Here is a 19,796-nt window from a genome sequence, read left to right as displayed (position 1 = left end):
TCCACGCCCCCCTGCTGCCAAAATACTAATTAAGAAAAATTTTAACATTTGAGATGTTGCCAAGAGTGCCTTAGAAACAGGCTCAGATCCAGAGTAACATTCACATCACAATTAGACTCAATAATCAGTGAACGATATAATCACTACATTCACTTCAGTTTAGTAGCCTACAGGTATTTTACTCCAGTATCTTAATTTTTTCTTTCCAACGTGTTGAGAAAAGATTAAGATACAAAAAACTAATGAAATATGAGGAACCTATACCAATATAAATATATAATATGAACATGAATGAAAACAAATCTTTCAATTTAGGGTAACAGTATAAAACAAAGAAATATCAGCCTGATCCCAACCACCTCTTTAATGTTCCTTTGGTAATAATTGCCTTGCAAATATTATAAAGTTATAATGCCTGCATCTGCTTTTGGCATGTGTGTCTGTAGTCAAAATATAATTTTAAGAGTTACATTACCTTTCTCACACAATAAATTTTTTGGCGTCTTCAGTGAGGGTGTAGGGCCTTATTCTTTGTCTATCCACCTTGGTCTATTGGCTCTTCAGAAGCTGGCAGACCATCTTCACAAATATCTAAATGCAGAGCAAACAATGTTCCCATTCCTCGCCATTAATTGATATGCAGACTGTGTTCATGGGAACAGGGATGTCTAGTTTGGTGTGGGCTGTGAAGTGCCGCTCAGCGACCAGGAGGGGGCATCTCAAGTCTTGAAACTGAGCACCAGTGGGCTCAGTATAATCCTACACCAACACATTCCTGTTGCTATACAACTGATTTATTCTTGATGCCACGGTCATCGGGTCTAATCCACAACAGCCTGCGCCTTTTTTTTTTTTTCTCCGCTGTCCACGCCTGAAGCAAGATTCAACTTGGACTACAGTTTTATTCCTGTCACATTTCCTCACTTGATTGGTTTCCAGTGTCTTTTTGCCACTTAACCCAGATTCAACAATTGGCGACTGGGTGTTTAGAAGGAATATTACAGCCTCCAAGAAGACGCGCAGAACACTGGCATTATGGGGCTACAGGCTTGAGTGCGTCCATTTAAGGGCTTTGAGCTGGTGAGCAGAAATATGCATCATCAAGCTGATGTTGTGCGGTAACTATAGACAGAGGTTGATGCACACCTTCTGGAGCTACTATCATCTCCGACAGGTGTGCGGCTGCGAGCAGAGCGGATCAGGCTGCGGCGCCAAGTGCGTATATATTCCGTGCAGACAGGCGTCCTGGTTGTGTGTCCAACTATTTGGGCAAAACGCCGAGCGGGTCTAACATGTGGGACGCATGCAACAGAGATCCCTGAACATGAGAAAGAGCCGACGCCGCGCAAATATGGGTATGTACACTGCTCCGCAAGGTACTCGGAGCATTCATTTCTGTGCAAAGTCTTCTGTCGTTTGCCTAATTACAATTCACTTAAGGCTGAATTTGCTGGTGTCTTTGCCCCCTGCGGTTTATGAATAATGACTGCAGGCTGGGGGATCTGAAGGGGGCTTCACTTTTAACAACTATTTTGACAAATTGTGATTTGACTGGTTATCAGTCACCTTTGCAATGACTCAAGAGCACGACTTTGACTTTGAAAACGAATGAATGTGTTTCTGTAGATGTGCCATGAGCCCAGAGGTGGAACTAAATGAGCTGGAAATAACGCCCCTCTGTTAAAACATGCATCAGCACATAGTAGAATGGGGGATATTCTTTCCTGATTCAATGAAATATATATCGTTTGTTAGTCTCTTTGTGCATACTGTGTTTATCGAGTTTGGTACATGTTTTATGCCCATAAATATGTTACTTTTCTGTGTGTCTCCAGGACTTTCTGTGCTGTTCAGATGGCTTGTATTCACAGTGGTTGTACCCGCCTGGCTGCTTGCTGCTCCAAGCGGCGTCCGTGAGCGTCCCTGCCCCTTAAGCTGTAGATGTGATGGGAAAATAATATACTGTGAATCCAATGCCTTCCGTGACGTGCCAAACAATGTGTCTGTAGGCACACAGGGCCTGTCCCTGCGTTACAACAGCCTGGTGAACCTAAGAGCCCACCAATTTGCAGGGCTGAGTCAACTAGTTTGGCTCTATCTCGACCACAATTACATCAATGCTGTGGACGGCCAGGCTTTCCACGGGATACGGAGGCTCAAAGAACTGATTCTGAGCTCAAATAAGATCACACAGCTGAAGAACAACACTTTCCATGATGTCCCGAATTTACGCAATCTTGACCTTTCCTACAATAAACTGCAGGTTCTCCAACCCAATCAGTTTTTTGGACTACGGAAACTGCTGAGCTTACACCTGAGGTCAAACTCCTTAAAGACTGTCCCCATGCGAGTTTTCCTTGACTGTCGCAACTTGGAGTTTCTCGATATTGGCTACAACAGGCTGCGGAGCCTCACACGTAATGCCTTTGCAGGACTCCTAAAGCTTATCGAGCTCCATTTGGAGCACAACCAGTTTTCAAAGATAAATTTTGCTCATTTCCCCCGCCTGATTAACCTGAGAGCTCTTTATCTGCAGTGGAACCGCATCAAACTGCTAACCCAGGGCCTGCCGTGGATGTGGACTTCCTTGCAAAAGTTGGACCTTTCAGGGAATGAGCTCCAAGTGTTGGATCCAAGTACATTTCAATGCCTGCCTAATCTTCAGACTCTTAACCTGGACTCCAACAAACTCAGCAATGTCTCTCAGCAGACAGTGGAGGCTTGGATCTCCCTCACCACTATAAGTCTGGCCGGTAATTTGTGGTACTGTAACCCTAACATATGTCCTCTGGTCACCTGGCTTAAAGCATTCAAGGGTAACAAGGAGTCTACTATGATTTGTGCCAGTCCTAAGGAGGCACAAGGAGAGAAAGTAACTGATGTGGTGGACACTTACAACATCTGTACAGCAACGCCGACCCCCATGCCCACAACAACATCGCCCCGCACCTCTGCATTTCAACCTGAACTCCTCCCTTTTCCCACACAGTCTGTGGTGGATGAAAAGCTGATCTGGAACAGGACAGTCTCCCCAACTCCCTCAGAGGCCTCACCCACCATCCCCTTGCCAGACACGGAGTATGTGTCCTTCCACAAGATCATAGCTGGTAGTGCAGCCCTCTTCTTATCTGTGGCTATAATTCTGCTGGTTATCTATGTCTCATGGAAGCGCTATCCCAGCAGTATCAAACAGCTTCAACAGCGTTCAGGGGTTAAAAAGCGCCAGAAAAAGGCACGGGAGACTGAGCGTTCCCTTAATTCGCCACTGCAAGAGTACTATGTGGACTACAAGCCTTCACACTCAGAGACTATGGATGTGCTGGTTAATGGGACAGGACCTTACACATACACCATCTCAGGCTCCAGGGAATGCGAGGTATGACTGTTGCCCTCCAAAAATCCATTTCCACTGCGAGGCATGAGAGGTAAATTTTCTAACAATCTGCTGGGAAAAATACTTGTTTTTTCCTCTGCTCTTGTCTGTTTTAGGATAAGGATGCAAAGGTCAGTGCACGGTGACTTGTTTTGCAATATGCTGGGTTTGTTCAGTTTCATATGATTACCCAGCTGTTGTTCTGAATCAGACAATTTTATTGGTAAAATATGAATCCCATTAGCTGTTCCTCTTCCTGGGTTACTTACATACAGTAAGATGCATTATACACTAAGTAGGTTCATCCTTCATTCCTGACATTAAATAGCTCATTGATGAATTTGTGTATTATGAGCCAGCCTTTTATTCCTTCTCAAATGGCCTGCTGTCTTGAATGGAACGATAAAAATATATTTGATCAAGTCACTCTGCAGGTGGTCCTCTCCTATCCTGTGTGTTTGCTACAACAGCTGTAGTAGCAAATACAAATGTCTTGTGTATTTGTGTATTAAATATGCTATTATTTAAAATCACACAGGATGATCTCACACACACATATATACGTGTGTGTGTGTATATATATATATATATTATCTAGTATATCATTTTATTTGTCTTGCTCAGGCAATTGTGTACTTAGGATTTTCCTCATTAGTTTGATTTACAAAGTTCAAATAGTCTCTGCAGGCTGGAGAACACCATAAAGGCCTATAGCCAAATAAAGAATAAATCATGCATTTGGGCTGGATTTCTGCCTGCAGTGAGACTGCAGTATGCTGCTTTTGTTTAATCTTAGAATTATATAGAAACTATTTGGCTACACAAGAGAAACTTTTCTCCAACGTAGTCAAATTGAAATTTTCATCTCCTCCTCATGACTGACTCTGAAGCACTATACAGAACGAAGGGATTGAGACAGAAAGCCTTGACAGAAAGACTAATCAATTTGCCCGTGCTTAATTAGGCACTTTTTTTGCCCGTGTACTCTTTTTTTTTTTTTTTTTTTTTTTTCCCCTAATGCTCTGCATCTGTCGTGCTTTGTCCGGAAGGTTTTTTCTCATTTGGCTGTACAGTTAGGTGTGATTAACATCACATGTTGTGCGGGGAAGAATGTAGTGTCACTGGAGTCCTCGTTCCACCTTTTGTCAGACTAAGCAGACCTGCTGTGGAGAACAGGACACATCTTTCTTCTCCACTGTATCTGTCAGCGCAGCTCAGAGACGAAGTTTTATCTCTCAGCGCCGCACACCTCATTTCCTATATTCTGCATGGACCCCATAAATCATTTTATAAAAAGTCGTAAGTCAGTGGATTGTACTGTAGCGCCACTCACATTTCTTGTTGTGTCCTTTACCGAAGTCACCGGAGTTGCTCGCACAAGTACGTTTCATTGTTTTCAGTAATGTCACATACTGGTACACAGGTAGCTAAATCTGCTCTTTGTCCGATTATCTGTGGCAGAGCATTTTTCAAACACAGGGGAAGCTTGAGGTGAGATGGTCTGCTTATCAATCTTGTAGCTTTCATGTGAGAATGTGGCGTGGGAGCATTAAATGGCAGACCTAATGGGGCTTCTGCTAGCTAGAATAACTAATAGCCCATCAGAGGTAAGGAGCCGAGACTTCCCTCAGCTTTGTTATTCCTTGCCCTCTACAGCTCAAGGGAGCAGCTTGAGTTGTTAAAAATGTAATGGGATTTTTTTTTGTGTGTGTATGTGTGTTACATTTCATGCCATACACTGCAATGGAAGAACTCATGCTACAACTGGAGACTTTTAAAACCTCCTCCTGGGGTGGTACATTTGACACAAATTACTACAATATTTGATTCAATAAAGTATCATGCAGTATACTGGATTTTCAATATAGGCTACAGGACAAGAGTCCTCTGATTTTCAGTGGTAGCTTCATGAGCAGTTTGCATCACAATTCAGGCAATGCAGCAGAGTCTCTTCTGACATATGAGAAGGGTTTTCAGGTAATAGTGAATGGCACAAAGTGTAAAATGTCAAGAAGAAGGAAAGTGGGAGAGATGTTGTATCTGAAAAGGCAGCTCCAGGGCTCAACCCCACACTCAGGAGCATATTGTAAATGCCAGTGTGCCCCGGCACATTATTTTAGCTATCCCAGAGAGCAAGCACTTAAGCTATTAGCTGCATTTTCAATTAGGAGAAAGAGCTTTGTAATTGAAGCCTGTTATCTTCTGCACATGCCCAGACCAACAGACGTGGAGTTAATTTGTTTCTATAGATTTCCTCCAGCACAGCTCAGCAGGTTGGTTTCGACACTCCAAACTCGACTTGCAGAGTGCGAATTTTGATGAACACTTTGAACTGTGCGCTTCCATGGTCTTCCTGTGGCACATTACTTTAAAAAGAAAAGCCATCTCTCCCCTGTATGCCATCCACTTCTGTGCTCACAGAGCAGCTGCAGTGGCTGCTGTCCACCCACAGATCATCCCCTGCAAAGTTAGCTCAGGAAATATTAAGGTGAAAATCCCACCGACTCAGCCAAAGGCGATTCTTGTGCTTGGGTAGAATCTGCAAGCATTAATAAGGTGAGGAGCTCCTGCTCTCAGATAATTAAAGTGGGCTGTGAGAAGGTAGATGAACTGAGGAGAAAGGAAGGTGTGCCACTGCCACTTGTGCAACGTCAGTAACTGACTGACACTAATGTTGTCTAAAAGAGACTAAAATACAGTTTTAGACAGTTTTAAACTCAACAGATTTTCCAGGGCGTCAGGATGAAAAACCGTAATATCAACAGTCCTTTCACCCTTAGTGTGGCCTCCTGGCTACATTAAAAACAAATAGATCCTATGGATCAAATCAGTGTTTGTCCGGGACAAACATTATATCTGCAGGCACATTTCATTCAGCAAACATTTGTTTAATTTGCAGGCACCATAATTCGAGCCCTGCCTTTAAAATGTCAGGACTAAGAACCAAAGATGATGGATGATCAAAATACTGTCTCTACTTGCCAAGATGGCAGCTTGCACTTCATCTGTGCGTAAATGCACAGAAGGCAGGCTTCCATCAAGTGAAGAGAGTTTTGACAGTTTTCAATATTTGTTGCCAAATAAAGGCTAGCCACATAAGTAGAATAGCCTGTAAAAAACAAACAAACAAAAAAGCCGATGTGTCATCTCTGAACACATCACTTTGCACGTATGCTGTGGGAGAGCACACGTTGATGTAAATATCTAACACATTCATGACAATGCAGCACAACATGTTGTATAAAACATAACACAGACCGCACCACAACATATTTTTGGTCCTTCCTTAAAATATCTCTTGCGATTAATTCTCATTTTGCTTGGTTGTCTTCTTCTTTGGTGGGATTGAAAACTACTGTAACTGCAAGACTGGGTGGCAATGATTCATTGATTCACAAAAGCAGACTACTTAGGTTTTATCATACCTGATGACTCTGTGAAAAATGGGCTCTGGTAAGCTCCATTCAAACTCATCTGCAGCAAAATACAGGAAGAAGCAGCCAATTAAGTGAATTGGCTGTAATGGCCATTACACAACATCATCTTTTAGTGCCATGTAATGCGTGGCATTTTGTAGAAGATGACGTGTTAAAAGAAAATCGATAGATTTAAGTGTATGACCTGGCATATCATGCTGGCTCAAGATGCTTTGTTATTCCAGGAATATGTATACAATTATGAAAATGTTTAATTTATGTGTTTGGAAATCATATTTTTTTTAGTTAACGAGGCAAATAAATTGCTTTCGAAAGTGACAGCCTCGCTGTTATGAAACTGATGTTTTTTTGCTGTTTAGAGGAATAGTTTGACATTTAAGGGACTGCACCTGTTCGCTTGCTGAGCTAGATGAGAAGATTGATACTATACACTCATGCTAGTGGATACAGACACACACACACAGGCTCACGAGGTGAAAACAATACCAGCAACACTATGGTGGCCGGTAACGAGCACAAGCAGACTTTTTCTTGCATCACAGGTCATATACCGGCTGTTTTACCTTATTGTTAGATTACTGGACTGTATTCTCCTAAAGGATGCGAGAACTGACCACCAGTCAAAAAGTTCTTTGCAGTAAAGAGACCTTCGTCCAACAGTTATCTCTTAGAGGTTATGAAGTATATATAGTGGAAATTAAAAGGTCAAGTGTGATTACTTTTGTCTGGCTAAGTGATTATCAAGCCAAGTTAAAATGTTGCAGAAGGGTTCATCAGCACACATGCACATAATGGGTTCCAAGTTGTGGGTTCTGTAAAGCGTCTTGAGACAATTTGGATTGTTAGCGACGCTGTATAAATAAACTGAATAATCAGACCTCAGACCTATCTTTGGTGAAGCACCTCTCAGGCTGCCGTGAGCGTGGGGTGAGATCTCCTCTAAATAAACATACTCTGTGATATGTATGATTCAGAGTTTTGACAGATGTTCCTTTTGGAGGTGTGATGTCTGCTCGGGTGAGGAGGTGGAATACATTAGCGAGAAAAAAAAACAAAACCTTGAATCGAGGAGAGGCAACACGAGATCTGCGCAATCATAGCTTGTAATGTCACATGGCATTTTAAGATGAATATGGCAATTCTGTTGTTTCATTGCAATTAATCTCAGCGTCTCTTTCATCTAATAGATGTTTCCATGATTTTATTATTCTCATTATGCTGTGCTAATAGCACATGTCGCAGCCAGCTAACAGCTTAATCTGGCACTGGCGGAAAAAATGATGTTCTTCCTCCATGCTTCAACACAGACAATATTGGATTTCACTCCGGGTTAGATGTACTTATTTACAGAACATATAAAATGAACTGCTATTTGTTCTTCTGACTGATCACTACAGATTTCTTGCAGAGGCTTGAAGCCAGAGAAAACACTGTGTTGTTTAGGAAAAAGAAATGAAAGTCACGGCTTTATTGACCTCCAAACCTCTATTTTAAATTGAGGTCAGCATTGACTGACAACATCATTAACTCTGATATGCACTTGATTTTACACGATAACCTAGTCCTTCATTTAAACTCAAGATCAGATGAACTTGTCTGGCATAAGCACATCAGGTGAGTCAGCACATGTTAGGGGTGTACTGTACACTATAATATAAAAAATAACTGGTAATTATGAAATGGATTAGAAGCCCAATTTCTACTCAGACTAATTTGGAAGAAAATGAAAAGACCACAGAGATAAGTCAGACTAATTCATCCTTTCCCATCACACAATCTCCAGTGGTCCTCCCCTCCTGCAGCCACACACAAAGGAGGATGAATATTTAATGTGATATTAAACTTCTCTTCTGCTAAAACCAATTTTCTGTTAATTAGAAGTGTGTTTGGGTGGAAATCCTTTCTGACAGTGAAAATCTCAATCAGCGACAACAGACGATGTCAATAATCAGCTTAATGCATCGTTGAAAGCCAGGGGAGAGCAGCAACACCGAAACACGACTAGAGTCTAGACTCACACATCAGACCGAAACATATGGAAACCTTGTCTTGTCCACCTGATTTACATACAAGGGTTAACATCCAATGTGGCAGCAAAGCACATTGTTTTAATAAAGAAGTCCGGCAATAATTGACCATTTTTCAGCTTTTTACCTGGCTGAGAAGTTGGAGTTGTGCAGTCTGCAGCTCTTCATCTAACAGCTCACTGTGGCTGCGCCTTCTTGCTCCTTTTGTACTACATGAATTTCTAAATAATTTATCAGTTGATTCTAAAAAGGAGATCAGCACAAAGTAGCTCACCTCGTGGCCTTGCAATTTGCGCCGCAGCTCACAAGCATCAGTGCTACTGGCATTGTGCTACAGGTGTTGATATCAAATTCATGGAAGTAAATATTCCATCACAACTTTGTCCAGAGAAAAAGGCTTAACTGTATTTATTGTTGGCGCAACCAACTACACAGCCGATGCTTACAATGACAATAACATGCTGACATTTAGCAAGCACAGCTTTCTAAGTTTGGTGTTATACCATGCTAATATCTACTAAATTATCATTAATTTGGCAAATAGACATTTGTATTCTAGTGTCAATAAGGTTCATCTCATTCTCTAGGGACCATGATTGTGCGTATTTAGTTTGTGTCAGTGTCAGTAGGTGTCCAACCAGCACCTGTCCAACCATTTCATTCTGACGTCCATGAGGTCACATCTCTTCACCATCTCAGACTAACACACTCATGTTATCAAATAGCACTGAGCATGAAGCTAAAGCGGCTATCTGTTGACATATTTCACATTGGAAATGAACGGCAATCTCCCCCAATTTTTATACACCCAGCAAACCTCTTCATATTTTTCCCTGACGTCAAACTATTTACACACTTGCTTTCAGCATACAGCAGTCATAATTCTTACCATTAGCAGCCTTTATCACTTTGATGATGTTGTTTAGGGGCATTTGCTGAAATAACTCACGGCCTTGTTTTTGTCAGAGAATAATCACTGTTTTTCTTGGAAGGACACTCTAAAAGACTGAAGTCTCAATCAATCAATCTTTCAGTGTTATCTGAAATGATTACAAACACCTCCCAAAAGCATTTTTAATGCTCTGCCACTAAGGAGTGTGCTAGGCCTTTCTGGACTGATTTTGTTGTCTGAAGAGGTAATGTCTCATGTGCCGCAACATTTCCACTTTGCTATAACTCCAGGGGTGAGCATCTAGTTTTGGTGTCAGGTTGGCACCACAATTTTACATTGGCATTCAACAATCCATCATAAGAGAGAAAGAGAAGAGACGCTGAAACCAGTTTCTTAGTTGACAGCAGCCACAATAGAATGCAATGCAATGCAAGCTCAAGGTATACAGAGGATTGAGTGAGGGGTGTTTACGTTTTTGACTTTAATGCTCTCCCTACCACTGTTGCTGTGCTCGTATACCCAACACATCCAGCTGAATCAAATAAGCTGACCCTCACTCTCTGGCGAAAGTCTAAGGGCATTTAGGGAAATGCAGGAAATCACCAACTGAAGTGGAAGCAGACGGGGCAAGTTGAGGGAAGTTGGGTACTTGAAAAATCATTTACGTCAGATCATTGCTAAATCACTCCTGGCATGTGCTGAACATCACAGATTGATGATACATAGCACTGTAAGAGTATCCGGGGATGGATTTTTTCATAAAGCCTTCTGTCTTAAGTCAGAGCCGAAGAACAAAAGAACTGTTTCAATTCTTGGGGAGTCCAGACCTATATCTCCTATGAAAAAAAAAATATCTGAACATATCTGTAAATTTCTAATAAGGTCTCAAAAATCTGAATCCCATCTTGAGTGTCCTATTATTATGGCATATCTATCAATCAGTAATCACATGCCCTGGATTTAAGCCTCTATTCACTCAGTCAGTGACACTTCTGCTTCAATGGGATTTGACAGCTTATCTAGCACTTTATGAAAAGTCAGGCACTGCAGACAGAATTAATAATATAACATGGAAATATGAGACGTAGCATTTTATGCCGTTTTATGGTCACAGCAGCCACGTTAATTTTTCAACTCAGCTTGAAGCGGTTATCGCCTGTTTAGCCCTTCGTTTTATTATGATACATATAATTAGAGTTATTAAGACACTCTGAATGAGATTGTAGTTCTGCCTGCTGTGTCACTTTGATTCACTGCGAAAGAACTCCAAAGTGATAGTTAAAAGAGAATGAAATGTTAGCGAGACACATCACTACATGTCCTAGTAAAGTTGGCGGACCGCAATTTGTATCTCCACCCTTCTCTGTAAAACGTCAGTACAGTGTCTTTTATGTTTGTCTGCTGGGAAGGATTTCTTCCCAAAAACTAAAACTTCTTCACATCGTGTAGCTACAACATCTCAGTGTGTCTGATGGGACAAAGTGATGAGTCAGTCAGCATAAACCGAGAATAATGTAGCATCGCTGCTGTCTTCTCCTCATCTGAAATATGAACACATACATGATTGACAGTGCCGATGTTTGGCAAGTGTTTTTGTCATGTTCACTATCTTAGTTACTGGTGTTTTTAATGATTATTTCTAAATGGAAACACAAGCTACGGTGAATTAAATTAGAATTACTTGTATATGTTGGCCATATACTGGACATGTGGAGAGTGAACATAGCACAACACGGGGCTAAGGTCTGGAGACATCTGGAGCTACTTCACCAAAGCATGTTTTGAGCTAAATGTGAATATTAGACATAGGTAATTTCTATATTGGGGCAATGAAGCAAAAGATATTTTTTCAACCACATTAAACCACAGTCCTGCACCCAATTTAACGGCTACCCATCATAAAGGTCGAGACATTTCACTATGTCAGAGAACACTGATTGTCTTCTACAGGAAAGCACCGGTCAGGTTCTCCTCTCTGAGGGGGCTCAGGTCCTTTAACCCCTTAACGCCTAATGTCGCGAATTCGCGACGCACTGTTTCCACTCAGACTGCAGCCGAAAAAACACAAATAATTAATTTCTTTATATAATTGAAAAATCAATTCAGGCGTTAAGGGGTTAACGTGTACACTGGGCTGCTACAGATGTTCTAGTCTGCAGTGGCCAGCGTTATCTTCTGTGCTGTGGTGCGCCGGGGAGGTGGCGTCGGGACTTCTTCCAACAAACTGGGCAACTGGTGAGGAAGCCTCTCATCCTCTCAACGCCGAGCTGAGGCAGCTCAGCAGCACATTCAGCCGCATGCTCTTCCAACCACGCGCTTCAAAGCATCTAGGAGGCTCTTTCTGGCACACAGCCATCAGACTCCATGATGCCACATCACCAAGCACTTCCAACCTCCACTGACTGCGACAAACATGCCACTCAGAGTCAAATGGCCTTAATACATACATATTGGTCGTATTTACCACAAATACACTGTGGTAGCACCAGTGTTGCACATGCGCACATGCAAACTGTATTCAAGGATATGTGTATACAAAGATTTTTAGTTTTACTCTTTCTATTTTTCTGTCATCTGACATAAAATCTAAAATGTCTAAATGAAAAGGTAGAGTACTAAAGTACACAGGATTCATCCTCTGGTACTAAATTTTATGGCAGTCCATGCAGTAGTTTCAGACTTTACAATAGAGTGGCAGACTTTTTGACAGACCTTCAGTGCAGCCCTTAAGCCCATGTGGCTAATGTGGGTTTAGTGCGGTTATAGTGAGCAGGGGTGGAAGATCAAGCCTCATTTCCCAAATCTATCAAACTTATAATCCAAATCTTATTTTCAAATTTTGACTAGTTCCACAGCTGTCGCAGCGCAAGGATTCAAAGGTTGCCAGAGTCGCGCATCATTTCTGCACGATAACGACGCAGAATGCTATAGAGATGTTTAAATATTTCTTTGCATATAATTTGCTGTGACACATATTGTGCACAGGTGGAGGCAGAGGAACGATTCATCTCTCTATTTGCATTCCAAGTGCCAATGCGTCTTTTCAAATTAAACAAATGGGTCAGCCCTTTGTTCCGCAGGGAATATTTTTACTTGCCGTATCTAAAAGCCATATGTAATGCACTCTGATCAGTGGAGTGTTTTGGCACTCCAAATTTAAAATGATTTCTGGATTCAAGTGAGTAGATAGAAGGCACATATTAACCTAAAATTTCACTCCATAATTACAGTTTATTTGGTCTTTCATAGAAAAGGAAATATAACACTATCTACGTAATACAGTTTGCATAGGGCAGAGGATTCTGTTAGGATTATCTGCTCTGAGTGAACAGAATCTAAACAGACCTAGGCTGATTTCAGGCTTCCTTCGCTTCGATTCTCCATTCCCCAGGTACATTGCTCCATGTTTTAGTGCCATGTTTTTTCAACAACATCCTCTTCTAGCCATGTTTCCTGAGACAGTGAGAAAATAAACAGGTCAACAATCTGGGTAACCTGCAGCAGATAAGCAAACTGACAGAAACCTGCTACAGGCAGTATTTTAAATTTGTATGTTTTCCCGACTGTACTTCATAGTCAGTATGATCTTAAAATAAAAATGAACCTTTCCAACCTTTCCAGGATATTCTAATATTCAAAAGCTACATCCATTTGTTCATTACAAATGGGAAGTGTTTAAGACATTTGAAACATTTGAAAGCTGTTGAAATTGTTGCTGAACATGTATCCTACTGTGTACATTAGTACATCATTAGTAGTTCAACTGAAAGTGGTCAGTGGAGGGATCTCACAGTAAATTACTGAACACCTCTTTTTCTTCCTGTCTCTGCGTGTTTGTTATTATTCCATTTAAAGTCTAATAGTGCTGATATTGCTCATAATGGGTTGCTTGTGAGCACCTTTTCTGTGCTAAAAGAAAACATAAACACACACATTAGAAGCTTTAAAGTGACCTGCTGTCATTATTGGATATTGGTCAGGGCCTACCAAAACCTTTGTGACACTATAACCCTGTTATAATGTTAGGATGGTAAAAATCCACATCAAAATGACAGAGAGCATAAAAACACTTTGCTCCCCTTTGCCATTTATTGTTCCCTGGAAAATAGCAGCACTGGATCCTCTCAGCCACTGCGATCACAGGTGGTTTCACCCGAACAAAGACCCGAATGTGTTTCTAGTAATATATTATTTTAAAACCTCGTCCTGTAGCAGTTGCTGGTAGGCATGATTCATGTCCAGTTTTGTAAATGTCCTCCAGTTAGAAAGAGGTCATGGTTCGGGTTAAAATGTGATGGGACCTACCGTGGTTAAAATAACAACAGCTTGGTAAAAATGAAAGAAGGACTGCTGACATGCTTGTAAAAAATAGTTGTGAACAAGCAATTATCACAGTCATTACTGCTGAAAGGAGAGTCTTCCACATGGATGTGATTTTTGTTCTTGTTAATTTTAACTCATTATGATTTAACAAATAGATTTAAAGCGCAAGAGTAAATGAAAGGACGCCAGAACAAAGTGCTGGGATACTGCATGTTCTGCAGAGCTTTCCTTCCACGGATAAATCAGAGGGTGAGATTATCCCTGGAGCCAGCAGGAGAGGCATTTCATCAATTGGAGATCAAGACTTTGTATTGATCTCGTGGCCCATACATGTTTGACATTACTGAAACCTCTCCGTTTTTGGTGACTCTTGGATCTCAGTCAATCCCCATTTCCATGGAGCGCAGAGGTGTGAGCTTGAGCAGTGGCAGAACTGAGAGGTCATGTTCTTTTATTGCTTCAGATGTAGTTTTTTCTTCTTTTTTGCACCCACCTGTCAAGCAGTTTTTCTTCTTTGTAATATTCTAACTGTATTGCACAGATGCTCTCATTAAATCCAGTGGATGTTCAGCGTTTTTCTTTGAAACCTGTTCCAATCTAGACTTTGTGATTTACTGTCAAATCTAATCAAAGAAAACTCCCCACGTTTTAAATGGCCACTGTAGTCCTCCATATTAAAGCAGCTTTATTCGAACTACATGACTTGATGATGGAAACTATTTTCCTGCAGAACATTTTATTGCCCGTGGTGCATTTTTAGTGGTAATGTTTTCCAACCACATTCTGTGGACTGTTACAGGGATACAGCACTACATTTTGTAAAATATCTCTCTATGCTCTAACTTGACATTTCAATGCCACAACAGGCTTGAAATAGTTGAGAAAGGGGCTCCATGCATTTAGAGGTATTGAGAGTGCAGCACACTCTGATATGAATCCTTACGAGCAGCATAATTTAATCCAATCTGCATCACAACAACCCACAAGTCAGAGATTCACAGTTCACACATACTGCTGGAGCCAGGCATGCTTTCACTTCTCTCTAGAGCATAGAGATACACACATATATATCACTGTAGCATTCATTACCAAAGCGTTGTGGACGCGGTGGCAGTCACATCCGACTGCAAAGTGTGGAAATCAAGTGTTTTTTCTCTCATTGTGGAAATGGTGACTAAACCCCTCATCATGTACTATTTGTCAACTTGTATTTTCCTAGCAATTATCTTTCAGCTGATAACAATATTTCCTAAAACGTCTAAATCTTTTAGGAGCTACTGTTAGCATGAATTTTGTGGCTACAATTCTAGTATTGGATAGTTTACAGCACTTAAAAGTTCAGAGCAACTATGGAGACAAATTCCAAATATGCTGGTTGACTGAGAAACACGAGAAAGGAAAATCCTAAAATTGAACTTCCTGACATTTCAAAATTACTTCCATTAATCATAAGCCAACAACCATGGCCTCTATTTACTAGAATCAATGGTGCAGTTTATCAGGTTACTAAAAAAACCTCTGCTGGCCTCTCAACATGGCGGACACTGAGCTCTGCTCAGATCATTGAACTTCTCACCCTATTATGCAAAGAGGGCCCAGCCACTCTGCTCAGGAATACCATTTGGCTGCTTGTGTCAGTAATGACGGGGTTTAAGTCCCTCAAAGCCAAGGGCTGGAATAAAGAGCAACCAGTGAAGCTGGAGCTTTGTTTGTGGCTCAGCTATTTCTATATATAAATAATTCAGTACAGTCGTGAAATTAAACAGGTGCCTCTAAATATGTTCTGTGTTATAATAAAGTGGATTAGTAAGAAAAATATACTTTAAAGAAGGCAGCAAAACATGTTTTTCACTTATTTTAATAGCATTCATACCTTGAAAGGTACCTTAAAGCTGCATTAAGCAAATATATAAGCAGTGGAGCAACAGACACCTCAAAGAAACAGGCCATGGTAGTGCCTGAAATCATTCCCTTGTTTTCTCATTTAAATTTGAATTTATAATACACAAAATAACGAGTGTTAGGGCCCAGGCAGAGGTCAGCTGGATTGGGCTTGCTTTCATACAATTATGCATGTTTAATCTGCTTAGGGCTGCAGCCGGGGCATTGGCAGGATGTCTGACCATTAATTACTCATTTCATGTATAACAGGTTAGGTCAGTAGTGACAAGTTCCCATAGACCGTGGAGTCGCTTTCAAAGCGCCTCCTTTGTTCAACCAACTAGTCCAAGACCCAAAATACTGAATTTATTTTAATATGAACAATAAAGTATATAAAGATCAAAGCAACAAATTCTAGGATGGACCAACAGAATATGGGGCCATTTTGCTTAATAAGTGGCTCAAATGATTAATCCTTTGCCAAATATTTGCCGGTTATTTTTCTCTAAGTCAGCTTATTAATTGATCGACCGATAATTGCAGATCTACAAGAAGAGTAATTACACCAATATGTAATTATTGTAGGTGGATATTTTAACCTTTAATTGTTAGTTACAGTTTAAATGTTGACATTATTTTAGCACATCACAGAGGTGCAGAGAGCTCGGGTGTTATCAGGGTCAGTGTGTGTATTGTGGCTCTGCACCTGTGTTTGACTCAGTGTCTGATCTTTCAGGATAAGACCATGCAGTGGATAAACAAGAGATCCACATCCACACTGTTCACAGTTTGCATTGTTTTCTCTTTTTCCTCTTTAACCTTTCACATTCTGCAGTCTAACAGCGATACAAGTGATCTAACTCATTATGTAAATAGCTGTCACAGTAACAAACAGAGCTTCACAGTGCACACATACTGTACCTGCTGTATATATTATACACTACACACGTGAATCTCATCACAGAGACACACATCGCCCACACAGACGGTGAAACCAAGCCAGGTGCATTCGTGACTTGTGACGTTCAAATGGTAGGTGTGACTGAACGTGTGACCGTCAGTGTGTGTCTGCAGTGGATGGGAGGTCTGTCCACGGCATTTTCTGTCTTCCCCCTGAAGCTCACTGGGACTGGCTCCAGCCATTGGACATGGATGAGACTTACAATGCAGTACAATGAAAACAGATGTTTGCTGTCATTGCGGAAAGGTGGCACCGTTCAAGCCAAGTACATCTGCTGTTGAGGATTAAAACGTGGAAGTAGTACAAATAAAAAATTTGAAAATAATCTCAGTTGAAATGCAGGTCAGTGGGTATTAAATGCATGATTTTGTGAACATCACTGGAAGATAAAATATGCAGATAAAGATTTTAATATAGACTGCTGTGTGTTTTGTAACTGTTCATTAAATTGACTTCATAAGGTTGGTGGTGGTGATAGATGTGAAAATAAACAGAAGCCACATTTCTGCTCCGTCTCATGAAACCAAGACAAAAACAGCCGTGTACCGTGCCCATCACCTCCTGTTGTTCCAACACCTCTTCATAAAACACAGAGCAGTGTTTTTAAAGCATGAGAACATGTCCTTGTCTGTATAGTGACTCCTACTGGCTGATCTGCACAGAATGAGGTCATCAAACGATAAGGCCTGATCTCCTATTTGCTAATTAACACTAAATAAAAGTACAGCTAAGGCTGATGACAATGTCAAGTGTAAATGGGGAACTATTGTCTGCACTGCTGTAGCAATAATACGTGCCAAAGCGTTCATCATCAACCCATACAGAGATAATTAGCTTGGTTTGACAGATGCAGCAACAACGAATGTACACTTGGATCTGGTACACTGTGACTAGAGAAAGGATGAGTCAGTTCCGATCTTTTGTACTTTAAACCTTAGCTGATTATACTGCAGCTTGCCGAGAGCCAATACCACAGGGCTAATTAGTCGTTCGGAAATGATTGATATCAAGAACGTGGACATATGCCAAATGCATAAAGCCTGCGATGACACGCCAGCAAAAAATTGAGCCTTGAAGTTTTTGGAAATGTTTGTGGAGTGCAAGGATGTCAGATACTTAAGAACATGTTTGATTTCATAGAGTCCTTGATGACATTAAGAGTTCAATTCAATTTCAATTCAATTCAATTCAATTCAATTTTATTTATATAGCGTCAATAACAATACAAATCGTCTCAAGACGCTTTACAAAAACCCGGCCTGAAACCCCCAGAGCAAGCCTGAAGGCAACGGTGGCAAGGAAAAACTCCCTTTTAACAGGAAGAAACCTCGAGCAGAACCCAGCTCATATGGAGGGACCCATCTGCCTAAGGCCAGCCGGGTACAGACAGAAGAAAGAGAGAAGAGAACAGCAAAGAGAGAAGAGAAGAGAACAGCAAGATAAACATACATCTGTCATAGATACACATATCTGACTAAAGTGTACATGTGGAATCTTATGATACAAACTGATGATGTTACATGACAGTTTGAAAATGTAAGAGGAATCATAGGCAGGTTGGAGAATTGTTCATTCAGGTAGGAGTGGATAACTGCAGGATTCCATGAAGACTGGGCAGGCTGATGAGACCACGACAACAGATGTAGTATAGAGCTCCACGGGAAACACACCACTCCAGGCCAGAGATACTCACAAGAAGAGGGGGGAAGAGGGGGGGAAGGGGGGGGAAGGGGGGTGGGACACACACAGCAGTAAACATTCTACATAGTAATAGCACAGAATTGTATGACTAGTAGTATATAGGAAATTAGAGGGCAAGAGCTCTGTGCCAGAGAAAAGAAAGTGGAGGACGCGAGAGAGGAGAGAGAAGAAAGAAGGAGGACATGTGTTTGGTGCATCGTCCCCCAGCAGCCTAGGCCTATAGCAGCATAACTAAGGGATGGTTTAGTCCAGCCCTAACTATAAGCCTGATCAAAAAGGAAAGTCTTAAGCCTGACCTTAAAAATAGAGAGAGTGTCTGCCTCCCGAACCCAAACTGGGAGCTGGTTCCACAGGAGAGGAGCCTGATAGCTGAAAGCTCTACCTCCCATTCTACTTTTTGAAATTCTAGGAACCACAAGTAGGCCTGCACTTTCAGACCGAAGTGATCTGCTGGGATGATATGGTACAATAAGGTCTTTAAGATACGATGGAGCTAGGCCTTTAAGGGCCTTGTATGTAAGGAGGAGGTTTTTAAATTCTATTCTAGACTTTAAAGGGAGCCAGTGAAGAGAAGCTAAAACTGGAGTAATATGACGAGTTCTGTTGTGATGGCACATGGGGAGAATGAGAAGACACAGGCATTTTTATCACTACAGTAATTTTGGACATTAGTTTCCCTAAAGAGACTTGCTGAATAATAAATGACAGTGCAAGTTAATAAAGTTGTAAATATATATACAAAGTATAAAGATATATCAAAGGTCAGAATTTAAATGGCTTAAATGACGTTAGAGTGATGGTGGTATCTTCAGACTCCACACTGACTGACATTTAAAAAGAAATACTCTGACTGGGGAGATACAGTATTGTTTTACAGAACTGTCAGCAAAAGTATGACTACATTTTTCATTTCTGCAGCTCCACATACTCCCAACAAGAGGATAACAAAATATTTTTACCTTCCCAGATTTGTAAAAAGCCGTGCCGGTAACACCTTCCACCTAAAGCAATCTTTGCCTTGAAAAAGTTGTGGATGCAACCCAGTTTCTGCAATAAAGAAATTGATTAACTGAGGAAACTAGTGGATCCTATGAGGGGTATTTAGAAGTACTTAATGCCTACTTGTTTCCTTAAAGGGAGGATGCATCTCATCAACGCTGATGCATCCTAAAGCAATGTACAAGATGTTTTCTCTCACTGC

General features: G+C 41.1%; 1 protein-coding gene across 2 annotated transcripts in view; it reads left to right on the top strand.

The window, feature by feature from the left end:
* Positions 1-1,303: 1,303 nt before the first annotated feature.
* The window catches only part of LOC311492966 (leucine-rich repeat transmembrane neuronal protein 4-like), a gene marked incomplete at both ends in the record, with an annotated part of 36,870 nt that continues 18,377 nt past the window's right edge, over positions 1,304-19,796 (top strand). The window contains 2 exons of one of the 2 annotated variants that reach the window (XM_084551429.1): positions 1,304-1,355; positions 1,836-3,376. In XM_084551429.1, coding sequence (XP_084407555.1) covers positions 1,304-1,355; positions 1,836-3,376 — 1,593 coding nt within the window. Of the gene's footprint in view, positions 1,356-1,535; positions 3,377-19,796 lie in introns of those variants that run through there. The other variant, XM_084551428.1, reaches the window with a different exon arrangement.

Source organism: Chelon labrosus (assembly GCF_963514085.1).
Source record: "Chelon labrosus genome assembly, chromosome: 9".
Taxonomy (NCBI): domain Eukaryota; kingdom Metazoa; phylum Chordata; class Actinopteri; order Mugiliformes; family Mugilidae; genus Chelon; species Chelon labrosus.
This window is presented reverse-complemented; position numbering and strand designations above follow the sequence as displayed.